Source organism: Acanthaster planci, linkage group LG02 (assembly GCF_054643075.1).
Source record: "Acanthaster planci isolate LZ-2023a linkage group LG02, COTS_SCS, whole genome shotgun sequence".
NCBI classification, from domain to species: domain Eukaryota; kingdom Metazoa; phylum Echinodermata; class Asteroidea; order Valvatida; family Acanthasteridae; genus Acanthaster; species Acanthaster planci.
Genome location: NC_141778.1, coordinates 20,523,173 through 20,536,139, shown reverse-complemented (window position 1 = coordinate 20,536,139; position 12,967 = coordinate 20,523,173). Strand labels below are relative to the sequence as shown.

The 12,967-nt window shown below is 39.5% G+C and overlaps 2 protein-coding genes across 3 annotated transcripts in view; one reads left to right on the top strand and one right to left on the bottom strand.

Moving 5' to 3' along the window:
* LOC110989802 (Fanconi anemia group B protein-like) overlaps nt 1-12,967 on the bottom strand; it is an 18,356-nt gene extending 5,389 nt beyond the window's left edge. The window contains exons 1-6 of one of the 2 annotated variants that reach the window (XM_022254433.2): nt 11,719-12,965; nt 10,044-10,196; nt 9,696-9,779; nt 8,679-8,801; nt 7,403-7,572; nt 6,519-7,015 (exon numbers count right to left, since the gene is read on the bottom strand). In XM_022254433.2, coding sequence (XP_022110125.2) covers nt 6,519-7,015; nt 7,403-7,572; nt 8,679-8,801; nt 9,696-9,779; nt 10,044-10,196; nt 11,719-12,792 — 2,101 coding nt within the window. In that variant the 5' untranslated portion in view covers nt 12,793-12,965. Of the gene's footprint in view, nt 1-6,518; nt 7,016-7,402; nt 7,573-8,678; nt 8,802-9,695; nt 9,780-10,043; nt 10,197-11,718 lie in introns of both variants that reach the window. The other variant, XM_022254434.2, reaches the window with a different exon arrangement.
* On the top strand, nt 658-1,906 carry LOC110989805 (ficolin-2-like). The gene has a single exon (XM_022254439.2). The coding sequence runs from the start codon at nt 680-682 to the stop codon at nt 1,679-1,681; it is 1,002 nt and encodes a 333-aa protein (XP_022110131.2). The 5' UTR covers nt 658-679; the 3' UTR covers nt 1,682-1,906.

The following is a 12,967-nucleotide window of genomic DNA, read 5'->3' as shown; positions in this document are numbered from 1 at the left end:
ATATCTATATGAAATTCGTGCTATTATCATGAATAAATTATAATTATAATAAGCACAACGTCAACCTGGGCAGTTTGTGATCAAGGACAACTGGACATAATACCAACTTAATTGCTGTCACACTTTGGTTGGGTTCCATTCAAGTGTGTCTAATGGCCATCCTCCCTTGATCATATCCTCAGGTACCGGTACGTGACTGCAGCCTAGTCCATACAATTGGTCCGTACAATGACTCTATATCAGTGACTTTTAATGAAACATCATCAAGAAAACGACACTCTTTCGTTAATTCTGTTTTCCAGGGTACAGGTACGTGACTGCAGCTTAATAAAACACCGCCTTTCATTGGTCCATACAATGACTCTATATCAGTCACTGTGAACGAAATATTAGCAAGAAAACGACACTCTGTTGTTAATCATTTCTTTTCTTTTCAAAGCAATGCACTGCATTGATTGCACTGCATTGCATACAGTTCATGTACATGTATATTGCACGTACCCTGCATCATACGGCGTGCAGTCTGCTGGCAGTGAGCAATCCACATTCTAGTCTATAACTGTCTGTCCTCTGATTTGTCCAATGTAAAAAATACACTCTGTGATAAATTTTAGAATTAAAGCTAAGTTGAAGACAAGTTGAGATGGATCAGAAGTTGCTACAGCCTGCAGATGTCAACATGTCAAGCACAAAGTACTTCAGTGCACTGCTTCAGTGCACTCTCCTGCTTTTGTTAGCACTGGTGGCATCTGCCAAGTTGGACGGTGGCTGTGCTCTTAACTCAAAATACTATCATGTTTTGGATCATGCACTGCTTGGGCATGCCTTTATGGTTAAAATGACAGACTCGCCACTCTCTTGCGCAAAATATTGCCTGATGAGTCCACCTTGTGCATCATTTAACTACTACCGGGGTAACAGATCATGTGAGCTCAACAATGCAACAAGGAGTATGTTCCACTGTGAATTTGTCAAATGGTATGGAAGTGTCTACTTTGGTACTGATAAGGTCTCTAACTCCTCATCACACAATTCAGCAGTTTCTCTGCCAACAAGCTGTAAGCAGCTCATGGAGGCTGGCTACAATCAGAGTGGAATTTACAGCATTTATTCAGATGGGGTTGGTAGTGGCCTACAGGTCTACTGTGACCAAACAAATCATGGTGGAGGGTGGATTGTCTTTCAGCGCCGCCAGGACGGCACTGTGGACTTCTACCGTGATTGGAAAACCTACCAGGATGGATTTGGCAGCCTGAATGGGGAGTTTTGGTTGGGAAATGACTACCTTCGCAAACTGACAGAATCCTCAAGTGAAACATGGCAGCTGCAGATTGATTTGGAGGATTTTGCTGGCCAGAGACGCACGGTAGGATACAGCCGTTTCAAGATTACAGGAGACAAGTACATTCTCAACATCGACACTTTCAGTGGAGATTCAGAGGATGCACTGACATATCATAAGAACAGCCCATTCACAACCAAGGACAATGACAACGATGGTAAAACAGATGGTAACTGTGCACAGATATATGAAGGGGCGTGGTGGTTTATAAATTGTCACTGGTCACATTTGAATGGTAAGTACTACCACTCTGGGAATCCAATTCTACATGCTCATGGGGTCCGGTGGGGCAGTGATACGTCCCTCAAAAAGTGCAGTATGAAAATGCGTGAATGGTGAAAAACATTATATTTTAAAGTTGAGGAAAAGGGACTACAACTTGCAAAAAAATCAAGCAAATACAACGAAGAAGTTTCTGATGTACATGCATGTATGTACATGTACGTGTATCTGCTTTGAGCAGCACATTCAGAAGTGTTTTATCTCAATTTTTAGTCAGTACCGGTAGACTGAGAGTCTTAATGATCAATACGGCCGTTTCACAATAGTGCGCCACCAAGAGTTTGCAACGCATTGGCCAATCACAATGCGCGAAATTTGTCGAACCAATGCGCGTTTGAAAAGGGTCGACAAATTTTGCGCATTGTGAGTGGCCAGCGTGTTGCAAACTCTTGGTGGCGCACTATTGTGAATCCCCGTATTACAAATGTTGTCAAGTAGGAATTCATTCTAAATATACACAGGAATGGAAGTCACATTTTTAAGGCTGGTGATCATCTTTTTAACTTTTTCTTAATAAATTTTCAGCAAGTCAGCATGTTACGTATTTCAAAGTAAGCAAATGTGTTGATCCACTTTGCATAAAAATATCTCCAAAAGTCTGTGATTAAACTAGCCCAGGTGGACTCCCTGAGAGTACTATATTGTAACAACTAGCATCCAACTTTGGCTCGGTTTAAACCAACAAAAATTGGAAAGAGAGTGAAACATAAGATAAAAGCTTTAATTTGATGTACCCGTACATGATTTGAAAACTAATTTCTTGAAGTGAAGATACCGATATTAAATCACATTTTTTTGCTCACTGGTCTTTCCCAGTTTAAACAACCTTGAAAGACTTGCACACTGATATTCTACTATGTTGTGTTACATTCAGAGTTGGACACTTGAAATTAAGATATTTTACATGTTGATCGCGATTAGGACTCATTTTATTTATGTGCTCAATCTAACAAGTTTAATTTACATCGAGACAGCTACGTTTACATGTAAGTGGCTAGGGAGGAAAACAATAAAATCTCTGCCACTCTGAAATGCTTGTTACATGTTTGTGTATCAATATTCTTATTGCGATGTACATGTACAGTTGTACGACACTTTATTTTGCTGGCATGCAGGTGGAGGGCCTGCGGCAGAGAGCCCTGGCCCGTTTCTTTTGTTGTAATACTGACCACCAGTGACCATGCCAGAAATTGGCATCTACATGTACATTTACAGTATGTACCCTGGTATGTTTTGGGGATTTTTCGGCAAGACAGTGCATGGGAAGGGTTTGGCCAGGTTCCAGGGCAGGGAAAAGTTAAACACTGACATAAATTTTGGACATAGAGCTAGTTTTGACATGTCTGAGTGGGAATCAAGCAGTGCAGTGAGCGGACGGCACACAGTTGTGAGCTGAAATAAGTTTTGCTTGAGTTGGAAAACCTGTGTTTTGTCCTTTTTCTTGCATTTTGTGGTAACTAGAGGACAAGGATCCCTACAGGATCATGCTACCTTATTAATACATGAACCGGTACATGCAGGTACTGACATGACTGAAGGACTCATTTGGAATGAGCCAAACCTGAAAAAAAAGTAACAATTTTTTATATGAAAATTAAAAAAATGCAATTTTGTTGCCACTTGTTTGAAATACAAATCGTAGAGTTACTGTGTTTTAAATTCAATGATTTTCAGAAGGGTTAAGTTAATTTTATTTAAATCACAACTTACATCAGTAATTAAATCAAGGTGATTCAAATTGCCAAACCCTGCACACTCTATGAGTACTGTTGTTGCAGTGTAAGTATTCTACTTTTGTCAGTGAGATAATGATGAATCTCGAAGCATTTTAAGATAGAGCACAGAGTAAGTTTTATATGAATTGAGCAACTTTTAATCTTAAACTACATGTAGCAAAAGCACAACTGTACAGGTACATGTAGCTTCAAGTTTGCAATGGTACTGTACATGAATTTGTATGCATCTTAGTGTTACCATTTCGGTATAACAGTTTCTTACAATGTAGAAAGAGCAACTTGATCAATAGATGGGCAAAGTTTCAATGTATTTAATGTTCAATGTAGCATAGGGCAATGCATGGTGATCATCACCCACACTGAACTTTGATCAAAACTAAAAGGCTAAGTTTGCACCATAGACAACAGGAACGCCTATCATTATAGCAGGGCTTTCATCATAGCAGTTGATGTATTGTGAATGTACCTGTATATAAACATGACAAATCAGCAAAGCCTGGTATAAACAGTGTGTGCAATGCAAGGTATTCTAATGTACAGTGTACATGTATGTAGTTTCCATATTACATGTAATTTCATTCTAAGATTTAAGTCTGTTGAATCATATGTTCATGTGTCTTCTCTGGTATATGAAATCAGTCATTGCCAGATACTCATAATCTGCAACATACGCGTATGTTACAAAAAGTGACACTCTTTAGAACTGAATGGTTGAAATTCCCCTACCCAAAAATTTCACCAAATCAAAGAATGCAATAAACAAATATTATGCCCCACATAAATTAAAATTGTACTCATACACGCACATGTAGAACCCTGGCTGTTCAACAAGAGATGAAAAATATAGAGCAACCAGTCAGCTGAGATATTCTGGTTCGCAGAAAAACAAAAATGCGCACAGCACACACACTTAATGAAGTTATCAAAGCAACTCATCAGTGACTACGGCCTGACCTGACAAATAAAGTAATCAAAGCAATATGGAGTTGCTTTACAAGTGTTAATGCTGAACAACCTTGAAATGCATTAATTACTGAGTGGCCTAACGAAATGAGAATTGTGGGTATTACTCTGTTTATGGGTTGAATGAGTGATGAGTACAAATTAGCAATGAAAACCAATTATCAGGATTATTCTTTCATTACCATGAAGGCTGTCATCATAAATCAAACCCTTTCTGAAACAATTTTTGAAGTTTGTTTATCTTAAAATAAAACTTCTTAAGCATATTATTAAAGCATCTCATGAGAGGTTTGAGTATTTTCTTTTCAGTTTGGGTTTTTCTTTTGTTTTTAATGTTATCTACAAGAGTAATGTCTAATGAATAGGCACGTCAGTATCCCTCCTCTGAAAAGAGATTTTATTGGAAAGAAATGACTTGCTGTCTTTGTATCACTGGATGAAGTCAAGTTCCATGAAAAGGTGTGTCATTACACCTTATTTACATCCAGCAAATGTTGATTACCGTGATGTGCTAGCATGGAAAGCAACCAAATAAAGAGTGGTGTCGTGCATGTACATGTATATGCAAATGTTCAAAGAGAAGCATGACTGGATCATCTACACAAACTAAAAGTATGAGTGAATGCTCTAAGGAATTCAAAATGTTCAATTTCAGGTCTTAAGCAGACTTTTGCATAGAACCTCCAATCACACATGATAAGACAGTGAATAAATATATGTGCTTAGCCGGTCTTAAACATGTGTTTAAGACCAGCTCAGGAGAATGGAGGCGACTTTGGGGCTCGGGCATTATCAGCGTTCGTTCTCCTGAGCAAGGTCTTAAACACATGTTTAAGACCGGCTAAGCACTTATATTTATTCACTGTCTTATCATGTGTGATTGGAGGTTCTATGCAAAAGTCTGCTCATAAATACCTTTGAATTCAGAGAGTCAAAAAAAAGTCGACATGTGATGCACTTTTGTTCTAAACTTTTAATTTCATTTCCTGAACACCCCTGTCCATTTTATGGTATCTTCCTTGGCATACTATGCACACACTCTCCTGACTAATCAGACTTGATTCAACTGTCTCATACATGTATCTACATGTATGCGTCAACGCGTGATTTATGCAGCAGACATTATCACTTCTCGGTGGCATTATCAAATATTAATACACGGTCACATGACACATTTCAAGCAATAGGAATTAAAAAACTGTCCTAGGTACTTATGAATAAGGGAATAAATACATGTACGTGCTTGACCAGTCTTAAAAATGATCTTAAATATAGGAGAATGGATGTGATTAATGTCTGAGCCACAGGCAAGGGCATTAATTGTGTCTTCTATTTGCAGACTATTTCCCATGCCTTGCACAAGTAGTGCAGAAGAATCTCATGAGGATTTGGTGTGCACGTGGCAAGTTCTGTGTGCCATGGCAAGCTCATACTCTTGACCAATGGGAATGAATTAAACTGTCTTGTTTCCAGGTGTCAGCATGTCTTTATGCAGTGGGCATTATCATATCACAGCGGGCATTATCAAATGGTAATACACGGTTATATTTTGGATATGGAAATCTCTCTAAGGTCTTTATGAATTATTCATCACACACCAACAGAGAAAAGACCATACATGTAAAAACTTACGATACAAAAAAAAAAGAAAAAAAATTCACACTGCCTCATATGGGGAGCAATGTTGATAGTGATGCCCCGATGAATGTCATTTGCCTGTAAACTTGTACCACACTAGCCATGCCAAAAAGCCATGCGAAGGAAAGCCATGGCCAAAACAGCCATGCCAAGGAAAGCCATGGCCAAAGCAGCCATACCAAGGAAAGCTATGGCCAAAGCAGCCATACCAAGGAAAGCCATGGCCAAAGCAGCCATACCAAGGAAAGCCATGGCCAAAGCAGCCATACCAAGGGTTTACTTTTCTTGCTTTCTCTGGTATTACATCTTATTTCTCTAATTTCAAGCTCACTCAAAAGAAACTGGCAAAGTATTTCTTGCAAAATAACACACATCTACCTGCAAAACAAATTTGGTACAAATTCACAAATTTAAGCATTTCATAATTTCAGCACTATAAAAACTGCTGAAATTGGCCTGTAAAGTCACCAGATTCAGATGAGATTTATGTAGGAAAACCAAATACATTACAGAAAAAACTGCTCTGGATGTAAGTAAACATTGCATTAAGTATTTACCTGATTTTGTGGGATCCAACATGTCCAACGGGTTTAGCAGTATTTTGCCAGTTGCCACATCAGAAGCATGCAAGCACGCACCACCACACAGCCGCCGTCTATCAACAAACTGATCTTTGTCAAAAGAAAGCCCCGCCTCAGTTTCATCAGCTGTGATGATGACATTACTTCTGTTGCCAGTGCAAAGTTCTCTCCAGTGCAGCATCACAGTACATGCTGCGACTGGTTTGGAGACAAACTCAGGAATACCCATTACACCAACTACTGTGGTCTTTTGTCCAGGCTCCAGAAAAGCTGTCCTCATGTTCTGGCCCAGCTTTATCCTCTTTTCCAGTGGTTCTCCATATTCTGTCATCGTTCCTATGCCAACCCCAGGCAGTGAGGTTGTGCCTGCAACTGAGACTACAGATTTGAAGCTGCAAGTGGATGTGCTTGAGTTGAGACTAGCTTGAGTAGCACTGGCAGGGATCAGTGAAATGCACACATTGCAAATAGGCCTAGAAAAGCCAAATAAAATAACACCCAAATCAACGCAAATTCATTCCAGGAAAACTATACAAGAGCCACCAATATGAAGAAATTTCTAGCAATGTAAACTGCATCTGAACTGAAAACTCCAAACTTCTTCACAACAATAACGTACAATGTGGGGGTCCATGTGGAGGAAGTCACTTTCATTAGACGGTTATCTAAAATAAGACAACTTATCCTGCGAGAAATTTCAGTGCTGAAAAATTTGACAACTTGTCCATCTGGATTTTCTTTGTGAGCAGTGAGTGGGAACAACGGCATGGAAACAGGTTACCAGCTAAAAGTCACGTAATATACATTGCCTGCCACTGGTTCTCAACTAAGTTTCTAACAGCATTAAAAAAAAGACCCACCTGTCAGACTTATTGAGCAACTCGATACCAATGATCCACTGATTATCCAAAATACGATGCCAAGCAGACAGACATTTTGGTGTTGAGTCATCATCCATTTTTCCATTCCTTTTCCCCTCACCTTCTGCAATGTCTTCACCCGAGAGGTCACACAAGCACGACAGTGAAGTCTAAGAAAAGTAAAGCAGTGCAAACTAAACTTTACTGAGACTCTAACAATAACAGAGCTTCAGTTTTAAGAACAGCCACTGAATCCTAATGTTCCTTACTTGTGTGAGAAAAGTCCTAAATAAAGAAAATAACTGAACTAAAATTACAGTTCTGATCACTTTTAATCTATGAGAAGAAACAGGAAAAATTTGAGCCAAAATACTTGAAACAATGTTCAGTATGTTACAGAGTGCACACCAGTTTTTTGTGGCTGTTGTTTTAGTGAGGGGTTTCTCCCTTCATCAATTTTTTTTTGTTTGATGGGGCCATCATTGCCAGACTGAGTAAGTCCCTTATCGTCAAAGACATCATAATTAATAATAGCAACTTTGGAGAACAGAACAGATTCAGGAAGCTCATTTTTAAGCAGATATTGATCATGTTTCTCCCATTTTTACACCAATGTATGTATGGGTGATGCCTTTGCTTCACTTATACACAATCACAACTTTAATACTGGGGATCTATTGTGGTAAATCTGTTTTAGATGATATCTTTACTTTGAAATGATTTTCAATGAAATCAGGAAACTTTTGAGTTGGGTTATTTTCCTTAATTTAATACAACACTCATCACACTGACATGACTGGAGTGAATTATTTAACAGGTCATAACTTTGAGTAAATTACAATGTTTATTGGGTTAGACTTAAAATGGTTTATTGTTCATGTCATTAACTGCACAAGTGATACAGGCTAGTGTGAGCCGTACACCATCAACAATCGCCTCCAACAACCGGGGAGAATAAAAATTGATCCACAAACACCCTCTCGGGTCAGTTCATCACGTTTGAGACCACTGTTCTCATGTTGGCTCAACTCGAGTGTTGTCAAGAACAGGAATTCAAAAATGCTCTTGGTGTTTTCTAAGCCAAATGGCTGCAACGGAAAAATGGGTTCAGTGGATGATACAGATGGCTTTTGTTGTGTAAAACAACGTAGCTCTTCAAACGTTTTCTTCTGATAACTTCTTGACAATAAAAAATAAGAAAGTTCCTACTCATACCAAAGGATATTAACAGAACTAACTTAACAAGGCATGCTGCAACAATAAATGACAAGCTTACACTGGGTGATGGTAGTGGTGGCATCGGTTCAGCCATCTTGTACAAAGCATGCTGGGATTGCTTGATGAGTTGTGCCTTGAGATGGCACTGTGATTCTAACGACCTCAGTGCTGCCATACCTGCCTAAATATTGGTAAAAATGACAAAACTTTACAAATTTGCAGCTTTATAGTCAAATACAAGTGAGAATAAGCAAGAAAATAAACAAAATCTTAACTTCATAAATACAAAGAGAGAAATGTTAAGTGAGACAGGTTTGCGGTAACACCATGGAAGAATACTATCTTGTTTGTGAGAGTGTGGTTCTGAGAGGAACCGGTGGTTGTTCAAACAGCGTGCTCTGTTAGTCATCATTAGACTGCTGGACTCCAGCTGGGGTAGGTGCTTAAGTACTGCAAGGTGGCTATGTGTGCGGTGAACCATGTTGGTGGGAATGGCTGAATGGATGCCGAGTAGGATCCTGGATGCTGGGGTATACTATAGGTCAGTGTGTTCAGTGGAACATGTCAGTTGGGTGCCACATGGACCACAACATCACCTGGCATCAAGTACGACTCCAGACGGGTCCGTGAAGCCATGGAAATCTACGAGCACAACATCATCTCCCTCAAGACATCGGATACCACATCAGTGATATTTGGCAGCCACTACTTCATCACAGGTCCAATGGGTCCTCTATACCCACAGACAGTGACCATCCCGTCCAGGATCCTACTCAGCATCCATTCAGCCATTCCCGCCTACATGGTTCATCGCACACATAGCCACCTTGCAGTACTTAAGCACCTACCCCAGCTGGAGTCCAGCAGTCTAATGATCACTAACAGAGCACGCTGTTTGAAATGTAGAGAACAACCACTGGTTCTTCTCAGAACCACACTCTCACAAAAAAAAAAAGTATTATATTCCATGGTGTTACCGCAAACCTGTCTCACTTCTTGATCTTTCCACCGTGCAAACCCTCGCATCTCAAGCAGGAACATGTTATCACCAACAATGCATATTTAGAAGTCACACCTGAACTTGGGTTTCTAGTGCCTGTACTGCTGACTGAAGGCTGTCTGCACACAAGACTTCACCTGAGGCGATGAGTCCATTTTCCTTGAAATATAGTACATGAAGGTATATATTTAATTCTTAAAGAGTTAAGTTTTAACAAAACTGTAATTTTTTACTTTGTAGTCCAATTCAATCTTTTAGTAAGTCAAGATACATGGGTGCTTACAGAGCTACACATTTCACAAATTCATTGCAAATTTTGTCATGACTGTACCAAACTGCTTAGTAAAACTAATTGGGAACTTGAACAACAAACATAAATCAGATGGTACATACACCAGCTGAAAAAAAGCAGCACACATGTACCTTGGATGACCAGTTGCACATTCCAAGGTCAGTGAGGTGGAAACTCTTTTGAAGGGCATCCGTGCCCTCTCCTAACAGCAAAAGCTGTTCCGATCCAGAGAGGAGAAAATCATCCACAAGAATGGTATGGAAGCCAGTCCATTCTCTGGCAACCTGCACGGATGACAAATTGTACATGAAACCTGGTACAGTGGAGTCTCCTTACGTGGCGCACTTCAATATTTACTTTAATTTCTTTGTATGGTGTGGTAAACCTCTTTGTTTAAAAACTTCAAATTCACTTGATTACATACCGGTACTGCAACTATTAACTTCATGATACATGCTGTTGAACCTTTGTAAACAATTTCATTGTCAAGAAATTTTGTCCACAATTCGAAAAACGGAAGCATCAAGAAATTGGGCAAGAATTGTACCCTAACATAACACAGTGGAAAAAAACTCAGACAATCCCACATTAAGTTAAGACAGTCTTTAAAGATGATAAATTCTAGTAAATCATGATTACCTCCACTCACAGTTACCAAACCATATCCTATTTTGTTAAAAACTTTTAGGCGCACTTTAAGAGCTCTTTTTGAAAAATCAGAGAAAAATCAGGAAATTGGGCCCCAAAAATTTCATCGGAACTTTGTAGTGGGTATTAACGGATTTATGAGTCAGAGTAAATATTGGAGTTTAATTAAATTTCACCTTTTGTGATATTTGAGGTAAATATTGCTCCAACAAGACACTAGAGGCAAAAGTTCAAAGTTAGGGACGCCATATAAGGTTAGACCCCCTCCATCAGTAATAGTTTTGGTCTATGATTGTCCATCACATGTACATGTACAGGCCTCGAAATAGTACTAGCCCAGTGTACAAATTCTCGCTAAAAATGCTCCAGACTACCTAAACTTGGTTCCTTGGTTGCCCAGTGGGCTAGTGAAAAATGCAGAATAAGTCTACCTGTTAAAACTTGGATCAAAATAAATGCATGTATTCGATATAAATCAATGTATCAATATAAATATCCGGAAGTAAGCAAAAAGTGGCAATGTTTGCGTAATGTAAGCGACCCAAATGAGGGGAAAGATGGAGCAAAGAGAAAATTTTGTTCCCAACTCTGTTACCAGTGACTCAAGCAATGTTTAACTAACATACATGCCTCTTTGTTTATACCATCAGCCTTTTATTTTCCAAAATGTCAAATTCTTTATTGGTGAGTTGATAACAAATTTTGGGTTTTTAAAATTTTTTTAAATACAGGCTAGTAAAACTCTAAACGGGCTAGTAAAATATCCAGTTAACTAGCCCAGTGGGCTAGCCAGGAAAAAAAAGTTAGCGCAAGGCCTGCATGTACATTTTCCTCAAGGTTTCTTTTAAAATGCAGAATTTCCAGTATTCATTTCGGAATTCGGGGATGTTCCCCATCACAAAAAAGGTGATAATGTGGGAAGAGGGAAGAGTAGACAGGTTGACAATAAAATAACAAACATTAATAATGTACACGAACCACAGGTAAACCATAGGGCATGGATCTTGCTCTATGGTTAAACAAACCTCTGTGAAAATGACTTGAAATTAAGATGAATTAAATGCTTTGAGACAAGTTCTAACATTAAACATGAGAAATAAGAAAATTCCCTTTCAATAAAATGTAGGCCTACATGTATACATGTATGTGTCAGCCTACCTCAAAAGTTTTCTTCCATACAGCACAGACTCCACCACTAGTGGAATTCACCACAATCAGTTCTTCTCCTGCTACCAAGGCAATGACAATCCCACTGGCATCACTGAATGTGAGGCTGCAAGCCCGCCTGACAAACCCTCCATAAATCTCAACAAGTTGAGACTGATCAGTGGCTACCAGAACCAGAACTTTTCCTGATTGGGTGGTGCTGCTCTGGAAAACTTGGACACAATGGGCAATATTTGAATATTCATGAGGTATTTCTAAAAGCTCATGTGCTGTTGGTGTATTTGATACTCCTGAGCATGAGTTATTTATCTTCACAACTGTCCATCTGTAGTCCAAGTCAAACACCATTTCTCCATGTGAATATTCATGAGTAGGGGATCTTTTTGTTCCCATGGCAACTGCATCCCCATTTATAAAACCAAACCATTTCAAAGAATTTGTGGGTTTCCAGCAGCCTCCATCTAACTTCTCAACATCGAGTTCTGTGTGGTTTAATGGTCCAAAGGATTGTGTGAAGTAAACACTTCCTTGGTGCTCCCAGCAAACTGTTGGTCCATCTTGAAGAAACAATTTGGTTGACTTCAGAGAGTAGGCCAAATGGAAATGGCAACAAAGAACAAACTTCTTTTTGCTTACTGACAGCAAAACAACTGACAATTTATACCTCTCTGAGATTACAGTCCTATCCCCAGCAGCAGAAACAAGCATGTCACGTTTTTGCATTACTCGTTGCTCAATAACAATGCATGGAGAGTTCAAGCCCGTCCGACTATCGGTAATTCGGGCTATTGCATGGAGTCTCATGTCTGAACCACTGCCCAATTCTAGAGTCACTTTTTCGCCGCGTGGTTCGAATTTACCACTCTTCGTCGAAAACTGAAAACTTTCCGCCAATAGCGTCGGTTTGACATGAGCGAAACTTTCCATCCTTTCCGCTTCAATCGCGTTTCCGCCGTTGTCACCTACACTGCCATTATGAAGCAGACAAGAATCAAGCTTGGAACCCGGAAGCAATGAAATTTTTACGACGTGGCCACGAACTGAAGTATAAAAATGGCGTGACATATTGCTGGAACTACCAACGGTGCATAAGCATGTCGTGTGCGATCAAAAATACACAACAAAGCAGTTGAAGTTGACAGATGAAGGCAAATTGTACAGTTCGCTTGCTGCTTTCCAAAACTCCCGGCAACTGGCATGTGTCATGCCACAGACAAACGGTGGTCCTATATAGCGCCCT